Source organism: Loxodonta africana, chromosome 17 (assembly GCF_030014295.1).
Source record: "Loxodonta africana isolate mLoxAfr1 chromosome 17, mLoxAfr1.hap2, whole genome shotgun sequence".
NCBI lineage: Eukaryota > Metazoa > Chordata > Mammalia > Proboscidea > Elephantidae > Loxodonta > Loxodonta africana.
In genome coordinates, this window is record NC_087358.1 from 66,239,028 (window position 1) to 66,258,246 (window position 19,219).

Below are 19,219 nucleotides of genomic sequence, written 5' to 3' on the forward strand. Positions count from 1 at the left end.
TTTTTGCTATTCTATCGTTTGCCTTTTCATATAATTAAAAAAAAAATCTTGTCTGTATCTACATAAATTCCTGCTGAGATTTTGATAGTAATTGTGTTAAACCTGTATATATCATTTTGGAGAGAATTAATATCTTAATTATATTGAGTCTTCCAATCTATGAACATGATATGTCTCTCCATTTAGGTATTCTTTGATTTATTTCATCAGGCTTTGTTAGTTTTCAGTGTGCAAATTCTTCTTTCTGTTTATGTGGTTTATTACATTGATTGATTTTCTTATGCTGAAATACCTTTGCATTCTTGGAATAAATCCCACTTGCTCACCAAATATAATCCTTTTAACATGCTTCAGAATTTGGTTTGCTAGTATTCTCATGAGACTTACATTTATTCGTGAGAATATTTACATTTATATTCATAAGGGATATTGTTCTGTAGGTTTCTTTTCTTGTGATGTCTTTGTCTAGCTGTATATGAGGGTAATGCTAGCCTCACAGAAAAAGTTAGAAAATGTTCCTTCCTCTTGTGATCTTTTGGAAGAATTTGAGAAATATTGGTGTTAAATCTTTAAAATGTTCAGAAGAATGCAACCATGAAGCCATCTGGCCCTGAATGTTTCTTTGTTGGGAGGTTTTTGATTACTAATTCAATCTTTTTACTTGTTACAGATCTGTTGAGATTTTTTTTATTTCTTATTGAATCTGTTTATGTAGTTTTTATGTTTCTATTGATTTGTCCATCTCATCTACATTGTCTGAAATGTTGGCATGCAATTATTTGTTGTATTCTGTTATAAATCTTCTTTATTTCTGTAAGGTCAGTAGTAATGCACCCACTGTCTTTTCTGATTTTAGTTACTTGCATCTTTTCTCTTTTTTTTATTTGTCTAGTTAAAGATTTGTCAGATTTGTTGATTGATTCTATTGTTTTTTAATTCTCTGTTTCATTTATCTCTTCTCCAATCTTTATTACTTCCTTCCTTCTGCTATCTTTGGGTCTAGTTTTCTCTTCTATTTTTAGTTCCTCAAGGTTTAAGGTTAGGATATCGATTTGAGATCTTTCTTCTCTTTTGATATAGGCATTTACAGCTATAAATTTGCCTCTGAGCACTGCCTTCTCTTCATCTCTTGAGTTTTGGTATGTTGGGTGTGTGTATGTGTTTTCATTTATCTCTAAATCTGATTTCTCTCATCTGATTTCTTCTTTGACATATTGTTTAAGAATGTTTTGCTCAATTTCCATAAACTTTTGAAATTTTCAGCTTTCTTTCTGTTACTGATTTCTAGCTTCATCCTACTGTGGTTGGAGAAGATGCTTTGTATGATTTCATTCTTTTCACACTTGTTGAGACTTCTTTTGTAGTCTAATATATAGTCTATCCTGGAGAATGTTCCTTGTGCACTTGAGAAGAATGTGTACTCTGTTGTTGGAGGGAGTATTCTATATATGCTGTTATATCTAGTTGGCTTATAAACTGTTAAAAACCCATAGCCATTGAGTCAATTCCGACTCATAACAATCCTGTAGGACAGAGTAGAACTGCCATAGGGTTTCCAAGGCTGTAAATCTTTATGGAAGCATATTGTCACATCTTTCTCACACAAAGCAGCTGGTAGGTTTGAACCACCAGCCTTCTGGTTAACAGCCAAGTGCTTTAACTACTGTGCCACCAGGGCTTTCTAAGTCTTCTCTTTCCTTGTGGTGTATGTCTAGTTGTTCTATACATTCTTGAGAGTAGAGTATTGAAATCTCTAATGATTACTGTTAATTGTCCATTTCTCCCTTCAATTCTGTCAGTTTTGCTTCATCTAATTTTGAAGCTCTGTTGTGTTATAATTGTTATATCTTATTGATAGGTTGACACTTTTATCAATATAAAATGTCCTTTGTCTCTAATAATAATTTTTGTCTTAAAGTCTATTTTGTCTAATATTAGTATAGCCTTGCCAGCTTGCCTTTAATTATTGTTTGCATGCTATATCTTTTTTCATTCTTTTATTTTCAATCTGTTTGTGTCTTTGAGTCCAAAGTCTCTTGTAGACAACATATAGTTGGAATGTGTTTCTATCCATTCTGCCAATCTCTGCCTTTTTATTATAGAGTTTAATCCATTTACATTTAATGGAATGCCTGATAAGGTAGAATTTACATATGCCATTTTGATATTTTGTTCACATACTTTGTACATGTTATCAGGCCTCCCTGGAGAAGGATATCATACCTGGTAAAGTAGTGGGTCAGCAAAAATGCAGAAGACCCTCAAGGAGATGTATTGACATGGTGGCCACAACAATGGGCTCAAGCATAACAATGATTGTGAGGATGGTGCAGGACCAGACAGTGTTTTATTCTGTTGTGCATAGGGTCACTATGAGTTGGTACTGACTCCATGGCACCTAACAACAACAACATTTTGCTATTTGTTTCCTATGTTTTATGTCTCTCTGTCCTCTGTTCCTCTATTTTTATTCCTTCTTTTGGGTTAAATAGATATTTTCTAATACACCATTTGTAATTCCCTTGTTATCATACATTTTTGAGTTATTAGTGGTTGCCCTGGGAATAACAACACCTTAGTTTATAATAATCATGTTCAGATTAATATTAAATTAATGTCAATAGTATACAAAAGCTTTACTCCATTCCCTTCCTCTTTTATGCTGTTATTGTCCTAAATTACATCTTTATATATTGTATGCCTTCAATCTAGATTTAAAATTTTTGCTTTATGCAGTTGCCTTTGAAATCAGATAGAAGGAAAAAAAGGGAGTTACAGACAAAAATGTATTTCTACTATTTATCTACCTTTACTGGTGCTCTTTATTTCTTCATGTAAATTCAAGTCACTGTTTAGTGTCCTTTCATTTTAGCCTTCAGACTCTCTTTAGTTTTTTCATGTAGAACTGGTCTGCACATCATAAACTCTCTCATTTTTATTTTATCTGGGAATATCCTAATTTCTTCATTTTTGAAGAATAGTTTTGCTTGATATAGAATTCTGGGTTGACCATATATGCTTTCAGCACTCTGAATATGCCATCTCCCTTTCTTCTGGCCACATGATTTCTGATAAAAATTTGGCTGCTAATCTTATGGAGGATTCTTTGTACATAATGAGGCACTTCTCTCTTGTTGCTTCCAAAATTCTCTCTTTGTCTTTGGTTTTAGACAGTGATTATTGTTCTGGGTGTGGATATTTTTGAGTTTATCCTTGGAGTTCATTGAGCTTCTTGGATACGTAGATTAATGCTTTTCATCAAATTTGGGAATTTTTTTTTTTTTTTTTACCATTATTTCATCATATAATATTTATGGCCCTCTTCCTCACTCATTATGTATGTGATGGTACACTTCATGATATCCCACCAATCTTTGAGGCTTTGTTTATTTTTCATCATTCTTTTTTTTTTTTCATACATTGGATAATCTCAATTGACCTGTCTTCAAGTTTGCTGATTCTTTCTTCTGCCTGCTCAAAGCTGCTGCCAAACCCCTCTGATGATTTTTTCATTTCATTTATTGTACTTCTCAGAATTTCTATTTGGTTCTTTTAAAAAATTCTGTCTCTTTATTGATATTCTCTATTTGGTGGGACATCATTCTCATACTTTCTTTTAGATCTTTAGACATGGCTTTCTTAATTCCTTGAGCATATATAAAAGAGCTGATTTAAAGTCTTTTTTTTTTTAAGTAAGTTCAACATCTGGGCTTCATCAGGGAAAGTTTCTATTGATGGCTTTTTATCCTATTTGTGGGCCATACTTTCTTGTTTCTTTGGATGTCTCATAATTTTTGTTGAATAGTGGGCACTTTAAATAATACAATATAGCAACTCTGGAAATCAGATTCTCCGTAGGGTTTATTATTGTTGCTTATTGGAGTTGTTTGATTAGTGACTTTTCTGAACTAATTCTGTAATTCTTTGTCATGTGTGGCCCTGACACCTATTGGTCAGCTAATGATTGGACAGAGATTTTCTTAAATGCTTGGAACCAATAAATCTCCCAGTGTTTGCTGAGGGGCTTTCTGTGTGTTTGGTGGAATTCACCAATCTGACAGTTTATTACTCTGCCTTAGCTTTCATTTACTGCTTTCACTATGCCTCAAGGTCAGTCAGAGTTAAAAGCTTAGGGCCTTATCAGGTCTTTCCTCAGCATACATACAACCCTACATGTGTGTGTGGCCCTCTAGAGTCTCAGGAATATGTCAGAGCTTCTCAATACCCCTATGGACATCTCAAGGAGCCTGGTGGCACAATGGTTATAGTGCTCAGCTGCTAACTAAAAGGTCAGCAGTTTGAACCCACCAGTGGCTCTGTGGGAAAAAAAGAGCTTGCATTCTGCTCCTGTAAAGATTACAGCATAGAAAACCCTTGCAGAAATTCTGCTCTGTCCTGTAGGATCACTGTGAATTATAGTCGACTCAACAGCACGCAACAACAACATGGACATCTCATCATTCTTCAGCTTTTCATTTTAAGCTTTTTGGCTAGTCTGTTTTTTGTTCTGTATTCATCACCTCAGGCATCCAATTAGCTCATAGTTGTTTTCTGCAAATGCCTTTCTCCCCTTGGAGAGAAGGTGAGCTCTGAGTCAGGCTTGTAAATGGAATCAGGGAACCAACATTTCCGAGAATGGTGATAAGAGTAATGACAGATGTCCCAAGAATAATGACAGTTCTTTGGGAATGAAACTTTGAAAGAGCTCCAGCTTCATTATACTTCATCTAGTAGTAGGAATGCAAGCTATTATTTTTCAAGCTACTGCTGAACTGGTGAGTGGAGATGGAACCAGAGCAAGTTACAATGTCATGAAGCTTCCTGTTCTTACCAAGATTCAATCATTTTTTCTTCAGTAAATGTTCTCTGAGTTACTGCAATCCTTTGGTTAACTTCTAGAGTTCCCAAAAGTTGATCCTTACAATTTGTTTCAGTTTTTTCATTGCTTTTACGGAGGAGCCAGTTATCAGATGTCCTTACTGTACTATTTTGCTGGCATCACCTATCTATAGTATTTTTGAATGTATCTCTTTTTATAGCTTTTTTAGGTGTTGCTTTAGGTGTTACATTAGCACAGTCTACTGGTGTTATCATTTTACCAGTTCAAGTGAAATATGTAAATCTTACCTCCCTTTATGTCACTTACCCTTCCTCATTACAATATTATAGTATACAATATTATAGTCTTAACTATTTCCCTGCATATATTTAGAACCACATCAGACAGCGGTATAACTTTTCCTTCAACTATCAAACATAATGTAGGAACCTCAGTAGAAGGAAATCCTATGTTATGTACCCAGATTTTTGCTTATGTTTTCTTCCTTTCTGATGTTCCAGGGTTTTTCTTTCCCTTGTATTTAGAGAATTTTCTTTAGTCATTCTTCTAGGGTGTTTCTGCTGATGACAGATTCTGTCTTTTCCTTCACCTGATAATGTCTTGATTTCCTCTTCTTTCCTGCAGAATTTTTTGATAGGAATAGGGTTCTGGGTGGACAGTCCTTTTCTTTCAGCATTTGAAAAATATTGTGCCTTTGGCTTCCATGGTTTCTGATGAGAAATTGTCATAATTGTTTTTCCTCTATAGATAAGATGTTTTTCTCTGGCAGGTTTCAAGATTTTTTTGTCTTAAGTTTTTAAAAGTTTAATTACAGTATGCCTTGGCATGTGTTTCTTTGGGTTAATACTATTTGAGGTCTGCTTAGCTTCTTGAATCTAAAGATTTGTATCTCTTGCCAAATTTGGGAGGTTTTCAGTTATTATTTGTTTGAGTAGTTTTTCAGCCCTCCCTACCCCTCCCCCGTTTTTCTTCTCTCCTTGCAGCGCTTTTATTACATGAATGTTAGGCTTTTTCTTAGTCTCACTGGTCCCTGAAGCTTTTTTTAAATTTTTTTTTTTTTTGTCTGTTGCTCATATTGGTTAATTTCTATTGTTCTATCTTCCAGTTTATTTATTCTTTCCTCTGTCCCCTTTGATTCTACTGTTGAACCCGTATGCTAAGGTTTTAAAATTTTGGTTATTGCATTTTTATTTATTTATTTATTTTGCTGAGACTTTGTATTTCTTTGCTGAGGTTTTCTATTTTTCCATTTTTTTTAAGCATGCTTGTAATTGCTCACTGAAGCATTTTTATTATAACTGCTTTGTGAGAGAATTCTAACGTCTGTCATCTTGGTGTTGGCATCTGTTGACTCTCTTTTTATCATTCAGTTTGAGATCTTTCTGGCTCTTGGTATGACAAATGATTTTTAATTGAAACCTGGACATTTTCATTTGATGTTATATGACTTAAGATGTTATTTAACATTCTATTTTAGCTGGCTTTTTCTTATACAACTCAAGCATGGGGAGAGGGGGTGCCATCTTGTTTACTGTCAGGTAGAGGTGGAAATTCAGGTTCCCTACTTTGCTTGTGTTGACACCCAAGGTGGGGAATTTCTTGTTACTGCTGGATGGGGATGTGAATTCTGGCTTCCCACATGATCTTCACTGACAACATGGAGTCAGGGGTAGCAGCCTTGCTACTGTTGAGCAGAGGTGCAAGTCCTCATTCTCCCCTAAGTCTCATCTGATAGCACCACAGTGGGGATGGAAGGTGTACCTCATTACTTCTAAGTAGGGATGGAAACCCAGGTTACCCATGTGCTTTTCACTGACATCATATTGGGGAATCATGACTATCCAGCAGGGATGAAAGTTCTGGCTCCCTACTCTGCCTGTTCAGAGAGCATCTCAGTGGGAATTTGGGGCACCTTGTTACAGCCTTGAGAATGTAGATGTCTAGACTCCCCACTCAGCCTGGCATGGATGGGGTGGAGCTGCAGTTTTTTGTGTGGTATTTAGGTGGAGTGGTTATTGTCTAAGAGTTTTCTTTCTTGCTAGGCTGTCCCTTTCCTGGTTGTCTGCCTAGAGATAACAGGCTTTTATTGGGGCATTTATTTATTTAATCTGTGCCTGTTGGTGTTTCCAAATTGCTGGCTTCTTTGTCTCCAAGTCTGGTACAAAAAAACATCAAATCCCTTGCCGTAGAGTTGACTCCAACTCATAGTGACCCTGTATGTATGACCCAAAAAGAAAACACAAGGAACTCACCACCATGTTCTTCCTCAGATCCTGAGATCTTTAGCTAGCCTGCCTTCTTTTCTCTCTCCACCTTTCAGAGTGTTCTTAGGTTTATTTTATGTATAATGTCCAGGGTTTTAGTTGTACTTAGTGGGGGAATAGAAAAGTACGTCTACTATATTTCCCTGGAAGCACAAGCCCTCTTCTAATTATTTTCAGGCAGTCGGGCATCTTCTTGTGCACCAATGTTTAGTTCTGTTTCTAGTGGTAAACTGCACTTTCCAGGCATTCCCCTGCCCAATTCAGACTAATGAAAGAAAGGTGTTTTTATGATTAAAAAAAAAAAAAAGAGTTGTTTTATGAAAACTAATTCAAATATTTTAGAAAATTGAAATAAAGGAAAATTGCTAAAAAAAATTGCTGACAAAGTGGATGTGGGTAAGATAATGCTAATAGATTTGAGAAAACAATAAATATATAGAAGGGTTATGCACTAGAATCTGCCATTTTTTTTTAAAAAAACCTTGCTGCACTTAAAACAATCAGACTGGAAATTATAGTTAGTCCATTATGATTAAAGTTTTATACAAGAAAGATGACTTGACATTCTAGCCACCACATATAAACTCAAAGAACAATCCTATACTAAAGGATTGTTAAACACATGTACGCTTATTTTTTAATTAAAATAAAATTTTAACAATATTCTCTTGTTATTCTGATCTTTAATTTATTTCTGTTAATTAATCAGATATAAGTTTTAACTGCTCTAGATGAAAGGGCTTCTATTGCCTCACAGCTCTTAGCTTGGGATACTGGAAAATAATGACATTATTATCAAAGGTCAAGAGAACAGGGGACAGATTAACTTTCAGGTAAAAGATGATGAGTTCAGTTTTGAACACTGTAAACTTGAAGTGCCTGTGAGAAATCCAAGTGGAGATGTTAAAATAGGCAGTTAGGAATACGCGTCTGGAGCTGAAGAGAGAGTTCTGGGCTGGAAATAAGATTTGTGAGTTACCTGCATAGAGTCAGAAATCCTATTGTGATGAGTTAAAGATTTCATGGGAATTGAGAACATAGGACCTGTGCCAGTGTGGGATATTATTCTCAGTAAGTTGCACTGGAGCAAAATGAGAACAATGGGAGTGAGTTTTCCATAAACTTAAGTGTATTCAATTTAAGAAACTACCCTTTTGTCTGCAGATTTTTTGGTGGCATTAAACTGTATTTTATGGGAAAAAAATGGTGGAAATAGAGGTTGTTTCATAAATATCCATGGCTGGCAAGACTAAAAGTTAATAACCTTATGTCTCTCAAAACTATTTATAAATTTGTAATGATCTGTGAAATAACTGAGTCTACTAAAGACTAGTATATAAAAACATTGAACTTTATTATAAAGGGATTTGTCTTAGTTATTTAGTGCTGCTATAACAGAAATACCACAAGTGGATGGCTTTAATGAACAGAAATTTATTCTCTCACAGTTTAGGATGCTAGAAGTCTGAATTCAGGGTGCCAGCTCTGAGGGAAGGCCATCTCTCTCTCTGTCAGCTCCAGGAGAATGTCTTTGTCTCTGTTCAACATCTGTGGGCCTGACGTTCCATGGGGATCTCCATGTGTCTTGGCATCAATCTTCCCCTGGGTCTAGGAGGTTCTCAGCCTAGGGACCCCAGGTCCAAAGGACATGCTGTGCTTCCCAGCTCTTCTTTCTTGGGGGTAATGAGGTCCTTCCCTCTCTGCTCGCTTCTATTTTGTTTTGTCTCTTGTAAGATAAAAGGTGCGACTCAAGCAAGGGTAGTGGAGGGTGGGGCCAAGATGGTGGAGTAGACAGACACTTCCGGCGAGCCATCTTACAACAAAGACCCAAAAAAACAAGTGAAGCGAGTATATTTATGACAAGCCAGGAGCCCTGAGCATCAAAGGCAAGCTTGGAAAATGAACAGAGGGGCGGGGGCGGAAGAGATGTTTCAGAAGCGGAAAGGAGTTACCAGACCTGAATTGCGGGGAGCCTTCAGGCACCATTCCCAGAGCGACAGCAGCAGGCTGGTACTAGCATTCGGCTGCAGTTTCCTCAGGGAGACGCAGCCAGCCACACAGCCTACTCACACCTCTGGAACCAGAGAATAATGGCGTTCTCGGCAAAAGCTAAGCACTTGCATGTATCTTACCATGCCTTCTGCACCCAAGCCGGCTTCAGCGGCTGTTGATTTCCCTGGGCCTGAGATAGGCCCTGTTGAGTGCCTAGAGCCATCCTCCCGGCCATGGAGAAGGAATAAATTCACAATTGCAGGAAAAGATAATTTGCCAGCTCCACTAACCAGAGGAGCTCAGGACAGAAGCGGCTCTTGTCCAGGCACAAATGGTCCATGGACTTTGAGTACCTTTCCCCACTGCATGGACCTATGTGGGCCTATTTCAGGAAAATAGGCCCTTGTTAGAAGACTGCAACTGTTTCAGCTGTGCAGTGGAGAGGTGGGTGTTTGATGTTTGACACTGCTTTGCCTATTAAACAGGGTCCTCACCTACCCACATCAGGGGCCCAAGGACAGGTGGCTCCACTCAGGTCACCGAGCCACCCGCGACAGGGATACAAGGATAACTGGCACCTCCCAGTCCCTACAACCAAAAACATTGGGTGCCCATGGTCCATCTGCAGAACCCACCCACCTGTGTGCTCTAGGGAAGAAGGACACGCTTTCCTCACAGACACTTGGGGGACGATTCTTAGCCCCCTGCCTTGTTCAGAGCATGACCCCCTGCTGCAACCAGATACTGATACCTACACCAATCACCCCTGCCCCTCTAAGACTGTAGGACAGAGCCTTTACCACACACTTGATGAGCAGCTACCTGGACCCCAACACTGAATCAATACAAGAAAAGTGAATGGACTCCTAGACTGATATACCTGATAATAGCTCTAGCCATCTAGTGACAGGATGTCAGAGCTTCAAAGGTGAAAATAATCAAGCTAGCTCACTGAAGCAACCCATTTGGGCATATCAAAACAAAACAAAGAAGCTAGGATACAGTAAGCAAACATAAAATAAACTAATACAGTAACTTATAGATGGCTCAGAGATAACAGTCAATATCAAGCAAGGGTGGTGTCGTAAGGGTGATGCAAAAACAACAAAAAACCAAACCTGTTGCCACTGAGTCGATTTTGACTCATAGTGACCCTATAGGACAGAGTAGAACTGCCCCATAGCGTCTCCAAGGAGCAGCTGGTGGATTTGAACCACATAACTCTTAACCACTGCACCACCAGGGCCTCATACAACTGCTTGTGTTTAGACCCTGAGGTTGGGTGGGCAGAGAGCAGGCCATAAGCTGTCTTAATTCACTTTGCTTTCCTTCTTGCTCCATTCCCTCTCCCAAGTAAGGAACTACAATATCATATGTCTTTTTCTATCCTATAGTTAATTTCCACATCTGTTGGTCTGAAATGGGCATGCAGGACCTATTTTAGAAATTAAAAACTGAACATTGTCTTCTTTGTTCTAGGCTGCATTATTTCCTCTCATTGAAGCAATGGCATAAGAATTACTGAGAATGTAAAATATGTTGCTGCAAGCAATGCAGCAAGAATGGATGAGAATGAAAAATAGATTGTATAAAATTCCAAAATGTTATCCTTCAATGTTAGGGGTGTACTTACATAGATCATTTTTGATGGAAGATGAAACCCACGAGGGTAAAGTAACTTTAGATGGTCTCTCCTTGGCTAACTCTGGAGCTTTTTTTTTTTCCTTTCCTGTGTGGGGTCTACAAAAAGAAGGAAGGGCTGAATTACATAGAAATTTTGAATCATGCATCAAGGTGATATTAAGGAAAAGTGAAGCTGCCACTTGGGAAGTGATCTTTATCTGAGTTTTGCTTATGTGATGTCCTTTATGAGTTTTGTGAGTCAAAAAGTTGGTTTCATAGTAATATTTTTTAAAATGTTTTTACATTTATTACAAGACTGAGATTGATGGACTCTTTAAAAGTTATCCATGTAGAAATCAATGAATGTACTTTTTTTTTTTTTAAATGAAAGAGAATTGTGCTGTCTAATATAAAAAACCCAGACTGACAAAAATAACCAACTGAGATTGGGTGGGTACAGGTTATGGAGAATCCTTTCCAGAGAATGTACTCAGCCAATCTATTTATGGTGACTTAGTCTCTTGTAGCATAAATACTTTCTAACTTTCACTCTAAGTGATACTACATGTAACTTTCATGTTTTCTTTTGTTTATTAAGGTCCTATTAAGACTAAAAAGAAAGATGTATTGACGAATGTTGTACGTGGTGAGGGCTTTAAGACTATTTCAGCAACACAATATGAAACAATAATGGCCATGACCAATTTGGCCATATTAAACTGTCAAATATATGGAAGAAATGCGCTTAATCTTAAGGTATGCTAGATCTTTTTTAATGAAAATGCCCTACTGTATTATTAATTATGCTTAATTCAGGTTTCCTAACTTAGGTCCATTTCCGTGATGTTGAGATGTCCCAGCAACACATTCAAATTGCATCTCTAAACCTATCTGCCTTAGTTTGCCTTATAATTACAATTACAGTGCATTTTTCTTTACAGAGCATAATAAGAGAAGTGGAATTCAGAGTTATCATATTGTTCAGGGAACAACCCGAGTGACCGGGCAGATGAGAGGGCAGTAGGACAACCAAAGCCCTCAAAACTCTCAGAAATAACAGAAACACTGTTCCAGAAGGACTGAACCATACACAGAGGAAAACTACTGGGGGTAGAATCCAAATTGAGTAGGGTAAGAGCTCTGGAGATAAAGGAAAGGAAAAGTGAGTGGGAGTGGTGGAGTTGGGGGTGGGGAGGGTCAGAGGAAAAGATCTTGAAAAGCACTGTGGATGTGGCTACACAGAGAAGACATTTTTCTCATTTTTAAATACTTGTACTAGAACAAATGGAGCTCTGGTGGCGCAGTGGTTAAAGCGCTCATCTGCTAACTGAAAGGTCAGAGATTTGAACCTACCAGCTGCTCCAAGGGAGAAAGATGTAGCAGTCTGCTTCTGTAAAGATTTACAGCCTTGGAAACGCCGTGGGGCTACTCTGTCCTATAGGATTGCTATGAGTTAGATTGACTCGACGGCAGTGGGTTTGTTTTTTGATACTAGAGCAAGGAGCTTGAGAGCCAAGAAAACAAATTATTCTAGCTATTCTCACCCTATATGAAGAAATCCCCTCCTAAAAATACAAGAAAAGCCATCTTATTTTAACATACAGAAAAGATAAACAGTTGAATCACATGCAAAAAAAAAAATTAAGATTAAAAAGAGGGCAATAATTTGAATAACACATTAACAAACAACAAAGAATCTCCAGAGAAATATGGCCATACATAAGAAAATTGTAAAGCAATATTTCAAAATGAGCTAAAAATAAGAAAGTGATATAAGCTATGAAAGAACAGCATAAATTGCAAATGGAAGAATTTAGAAAGTATATGAAGAAAAAAATAAATACTTAGGAAAAAAATCAGAAATGAAACAAATTAGAAGGAACATGAAAATATATACACACCACAGAAAATGTAGCAAGAGAAATAGAGGATGGCAAGGAGAGAATGAAAAATTTAACAGAAATAAAGATAAAAAGGATTCAAGAGAAAGCGTTGCATATAGAACACAGGAAAAGAATATCCAACATACTTATAATAGCAATCCCTAAAGACATTGAGCAAAAAAAAAAAAAAAGAAATGGAACAAACAAATATTTTAAACCATAATTCAAGAAAAAGTGCTTGGAAAACAAAAACAAACCCAGAACCTACATATTCAGAGAGCAAATCATTTGCTTAGGAAAATTCACCCAGAATGATCAACATTGAAGCATATTCTAGTAAAACTTTACTGTTGTTGTTACTTGCTGTTGATTCCAACTCATTGCAACCCCACATGTGTCAGAGTAGAACTGTGCTCCATAGGGTTTTCAAGTCTGACTCTTCAGAAGCAGATCACCAGGTCTATCTTTCGAGGCATCTCTGAGTGGGTTGGAATCACCAGCCTTTAAGGGCTAGTAGTTGAGCATATAACTGTGCCACTTGGGGACTCCTAATAAAACTACAAGACTTTAAAAAAAAATTTTGTATTGAAACTCAAGGCAAAATCAATGTTATTGAAGTAGGATATTGACATACTTTATTGTCCAAATCAGGAAACTGAGAATTCAAGGGAGCACTAAAATAACTACATGTCAAATTTAAATTTAAGTATTATATTTAAATTAAATGTTCAAAAAAATTTTTTATTGTACTTTAGATGAAGGTTTACAGAACAAACTAGCTTCTCATTAAAGTTAGTGCATATATTGTTTCACGACATTGGTTAACAACCCCATAACATGTCAATACTCTCCCTTTTCAACCTTGGGTTCCCTATTACCAGCTTTCCTGTCCCCTCCTGCCTTCTAGTCTTTGCCCCTGGGCTGGTGTGCCCCTTTAGTCTCGTTTTGTCCTATGCATCTGTCTAATCTTTGCCTGAAAGGTGAACTTCCGGAATGACTTCATTACCAAGCTAAAAGGGTGTCCAGGGGCCATACTCAGGGGTTTCTCCAGTCTCTGTAAGGCCAGTAAGTCTGGTCTTTTTTTTCCAGTTAGAATTTTGTTCTACATTTTTCTCCAGCTTTGTCTGGGACCCTCTATTTTGATCCCTGTCAGAGCAGTCAGTGGTGGTAGCCGGGCACCATCTAGTTGTACTGAACTCAGTCTGATGGAGGCCATGGTAGTTGTGGAGTATTAGTCCTTTGGACTAATCTTTCCCTTGTGTCTTTAGTTTTTTTCATTTTCCTTTGCTCCTGAAGGGGTGATACCAGTGGAGTATCTTAGATGGCTGCTCACAGGCTTTTAAGACCCCAGATGCTATTCACCAAAGTAGAATGCAGAACATTTTCTTTATAAACTCTGTTATGCCAATTAAGCTAGATATTCCCTGAGACCATGGTCCCCACAGCCCTCAGCCCAGTAATTCAGCCCCTAAGGGAGTTTGTATTTGTTCATGGAGTTTCAAAAATAGTTTTGAAATACTTATTGACCAACAAATTGGTTTTATTTTGTTGATGAAGTTATGAATGATTCTATTCAAAATTATTTTCAAAAATAAAATTATTTCTAAATATAAAAATATTTTCTGTGTACATTTGGAACTGTGGTGGCACAGTGGCTAAGCACTCGGCTGCTAACCAAAAGGTCAGTGGTTTGGACCCTCCCGCTGCTCTGTGGGAGAAAGATGTGGCAGTCTGCTTCCATAAAGATTACAGCTTTGGAAACTCTATGGGGCAGTTCTTTTTTGTCTAGTAAGGTCACTATGAGTCGGAATTGACTCGATGCCAGTGGGTTTGTTTTTGTGTGTGTGTATGTGTGTGTACATTTAAGCAAAACTATTCTTTAAACACTTCTTTATATAATTATGAATCTTAAATAGGAAATATAATTATTGTTATATATTCAGTCTTTCATCTTTTTTTTTTTTTTCCATCTGTATCTCTTCAAAACCATGCACTGGTTTTTTGTTTTGTTTTGTTTTGTTGGCAAACTGGTTTTTTCTTTTTACAAAATGATCTTATTTTTGAAAATTTTATAAGTTTGCATGATGTTTTCAAATTTGCATTTTATGGTTAATAAATATGAAATCATTGACATTTCTGAGTGATCTTTCTCTTTAGATCATGTTTCTTAATGATTAAAATTATCTCTGTTTTGTACCTGGTGAGATTCAGAGCAAATTTTACTAAATGGAATATGTTCTAAATTCTAATTCTTCTCATACATCAATATATTCCAAAGCTTAGTTATAGAATTCCTAAATTAAATCTTATACTACATTAGTGCGCTTATTGTTTAGTTTCTTAGTAGTTCTGCCTTGTCTATATCTCCCTATTCGCAAATTTTGTTTTCACTAGTTTATTTACTTAAAACTAGCAAAATCTGAAGTTTTAGGCCCTCCATTCTTTGAATATTCAGTTACATATTTTCAGCTGATTTTGAACAAAACCCAACCAAAACAGAGGAGCAGGAGGGAAGGCTTTTAAGATGATGGTAATGTTTTGTTGAAATTCAGGCTAATTACACAAGTGAGCTCAGTTTGTGGAAACTATCAGCCTTCACACTTATGATTTGTGCACTTTTAAAAAGTGTGCTATGTTTCAATAGCAAGTTTTATTAAAATCCATTGAAGAATTTTAAGGAGGAGAGTAAGAGATTCAGATTTTTTATTGAAGTTTTCTCAGGCCAAAGGGGAAAAACATGCCAAGACAAACTAAAACTACAGAATGTATTAAAAATAATGATAATAACAAAACAGCACATCAATCTATAGAATACAACTAAAGCAAACATTAGCTGGAAAGATGAAAGCATGAAGCACCTACCTAGGTAAATAAAATTTTTTAATGTATTAAATATTCAACTCAAAAAGCTAGGAAAAAATAGCAAGGTAAATGAAAAAGAAAGCATAAAGAAGTAATTGATAAAGATAAAAACCTAAATTAATGTTAAAAATAGAAAAATAGTATAACTAATAATTTTTTATTTAAAAATTTTGTTTAAAAAAGATACAGAAACCACTAGCTAAATAATTTTAAGTACAAGTTTACAAAATGAGAAATGACTAAAAGGAAAATAACCATACAGACAGAAGAAATTAAAAAAAAAATGCATAAGGGATCAGTTTGTACAACTCTGCAAATAAATTTGAAAACCTAGGTGAAAATGGATAAATTTCTAGGAAAAAGTACTTCATAAAATTGATTCCTATAGTGATGGAAGTCTAAACAGACAAATTTCCAAATAGAAATACATTTATGAAAGAAATCCCCACAAAATACTACAGGTATTTTAAAAGGTAATTCTACAAAAACTTTAAAGATTTGATCATTACAATGCTTCCTGAATTATTCTCAAAAGAAAAATTTTAAAAACTTTTTATGATATATTGACATTGACAGTGAAAGCTAACAAGGATTACATAAAAAGAAAACTCGAGGCTATTCTCACTTGTAACTATAATGTAAAAATGTTGAAACATATTTATTTATTATTGTTAGATAAAACAAATACCCAATAACAGATATAGCAGGTGTTCAATAATCGTAATAAAATCATCATCCTCCCCTTGGTTCATTCTAAAAATGCAGGGGTGTTTTAATAAAGGTTAGAAAGGAAGAAACAAAACTATTTACTAACAGACAACATGATTGTATATGTAGAAAATATTAAGGAATCCACACTAAAAAAAGCCTACCGGAACTAATAAATACAGTTAGCATGGTTGTCAATAACAAAGTCAATATGGAAAAAGTCAATACAGGAGTAACACCAGGGTGCAAAGTTATAGGGTCCATCCAGAATTCTGCCTGTGATTCAGGCCAGAAGACTTGAACAGACACCTCACAAAGGAAGACATACTAATGGCCAGTAAGTACATGAAAATATAATAAACATCATTGTTCAAGGAAATACAAATTAAAACTACAATGAGATACCATAGCACACCCATTAAATGGCTAAAATTTAAAACTCTGACCAAACCAAAGGAAACCTGTCGTCAACTCACAGCAACCCTATAGGACAGAGTGGAACTGCCTCATACGGTTTCCAAGGCTGTGATCTTTACAGAAGCAGATACCGCATCTTTCTCCTGCAGAGCGGCTGATCGGTTCGAACCATCAGCAGTTGAGTTCTTAAGCATTTGCACCACAGGGCTTGTTACATGTATCTTAGACATTTTTATTCTGTCCCCTATGTCTGTCACTCTCTTTTCTAAATTTTCTCTCCCTTTCACTCTCTGTACTTGATTCTGGGCATTTTCTTCTTACCTAACTTTTAGTCCAGTAATTTTCCCTTTAGCTTAGTCTAACCTGCTGTTAAACTTTTTACCAAGTTCTTAATTTTGGTTATTTCCTGTTTATAATCACTCATTTTTATTTAAATGTTTATTGTTTTCATTTTTCTACTTTAAATTCTTAATTCTGTCATTTAATGTCTTGAGATATTAATCAGTTATTTTTTCAAGTTCTTTTTTAATTTCTTATTTTTAAATTGTGCTTTAGGTGAAAGTTTACAGATCAAGTTAATTTATCATTCATAAATTTATACACATATTGTTTTGTGACATTGGTTGCAATCCCCTCAATGTGACAGCATGCTTGTCCTTTCCATCCCAGGTTTCCTATGTCCATTCATCCAGTTCCTGTCCCTTCCTGCCTTCTCGTCTTACTTTTGGACAGGAGTTGCCCATTTGGTCTCAAATATTTCATTGAACTAAGAAGCACATTCCTGAGATGTGTAATTTTTTGTTTTATGGTCCTGTCTGATCTTTGTCTGAAAAGTGGGCTTCAGGAGTTGTTTTCTTTCTGAGTTAGCAGAGTGCCGGAGGCGGGGCGGGGAGCGGGGAGGGGAGCCCATAGTCTTGGGGGACGGCTTTTTTTGTTTGTTTTTTAAAAACACATTTGACAAACCCATATGTGAATTCTCTGTGAGTTTATCTCTATGGTCTATAATTTCTCTTAGGTTTTTTTTTTCAGTTTTTGGCCCTTTGTAAGCCTATGTATTTTTTACTGCAAGATTGATACTATGCAGAGATAATTTGAGGTTCTGGATGATGTTATCTTCTTTCAGAGAATTTTTATTTTTGTTTCCGGCAGGCAGAGAGCATAGGCGAGGCTCATCTTAATTCAGTCAGAGAATCAACTGATTTAAGGATAGACTTCAAGCTTTGTAAGAGCGCTAAAGGTTCATCTTTTCTCCTAGGGCTGTAGCCTTTCAACCACGCCTTAGATAGTCTGAGACCTCTCCTCCTTGGCAATCCCTGAACTCCACTTTTGTCTTTCCAGGCATGTGAAACACTACAGTTCTGCTCAGCCAATCAACCACAATTTCAGATTAGGCAGATGCCTTGAGGGGAAAAAGTGTCAAATGGGATTACCTTTTCTCTATAATTTTGACTTGTTAAATTGCTACTTGGTAATTCCCCAAGCCTTTGTTGCTGTTGGTTGTTATTCTTTTTGTCTTTCGTGAGAGGTTTGGTCTCAAACAAACCCAATGACCATTAGTAGAAGTGAGAAGAATAAGATTATCTGGTTTTGGAGTGAATTACTTTAAATCAGAGGTTTACAAACTTTTTCTGAAAAGGGCTAGATATAGAAAGTTTTGGCTATGAGGGCCACAGAGTCTCTATCACAACTACTCAACTCTGTTGTACAGTGCAAAAGCAGCTATATGCAATACCTGAACATATAAGCATGACTATGTTCAAATAAAATTTTATTTTTATTGGAAATAAATGGAGGAAGAATACAGCTTTTAGTGAATTAGGTGAATCTAGTCCAGAAAAACAGTTTATTTCCATAGCCATTAATATTATTTCTAAAAGCATTTGACTCCAGAGCAGAATCCTGAGCTCTGTAGGGGTGATAAAAAAAGAATTGTTGTTGTTTTTGTTAGGTGTCATTGAGTTGGCTCTAACTCACAGAGACCCTGTGAACAACAGAACAAAACACTTCCTTGTCCTGCAACATCCTCACAATTGTTGCTATATTTGAGCCTGTCATTCAGCCACTGTGTCAAGAAAATCTCATGGAGGGTCTTCCTCTTTTTTTGCTGACCCTCTGCTTTATGAAGCGTGGTGTCATTCTCCAGCAACTGGTCCCTCCTGAATACATGTCCAAAGTAAGTGAGTTGAAGTCTCTCCATCATCGCTTCTAAGGAGCATTCTGGCTGTACTTCCTCTAATACAGAGTTTTTTGTTCTTCTGGCAGTCCACGCTGTTGTTAGGTGCTGTCGTGTCGGTTCTGACTCATAGCGACCCTATGCACAACAGAACAAAACCCTGCCCAGTCCTGTGCCATCCTCATAATCGTTGTTATGTTTGAGCTCATTGTTGCAGACACTGTGTCAATCCACCTCGTTGAGGGTCTTCTTCTTTTCTGCTGATCCTGTACTTTGCCAAGCATGATGTCCTTCTTCAAGGACTGATCACTCCTGACAACATGTCCAAAGTATGTAAGGCGCAGTCTTGCCATCCTTGCTTCTAAGGAGCATTCTGGTTGTACTTCGTCCAAGATAGATTTGTTTGTTCTTCTGGCAGTCCATGGTATATTCAGTATTCCTTGCCAATACCACAATT

At 36.6% G+C, this 19,219-nt stretch overlaps 1 protein-coding gene across 1 annotated transcript in view; it reads left to right on the forward strand.

Moving 5' to 3' along the window:
- The window catches only part of LRRC63 (leucine rich repeat containing 63), a 75,629-nt gene that overhangs the window by 21,831 nt on the left and 34,579 nt on the right, over positions 1–19,219 (forward strand). The window contains exon 4 of the mRNA XM_003412668.4: positions 11,318–11,475. Coding sequence (XP_003412716.2) covers positions 11,318–11,475 — 158 coding nt within the window. The remainder of the gene's footprint in view (positions 1–11,317; positions 11,476–19,219) is intronic.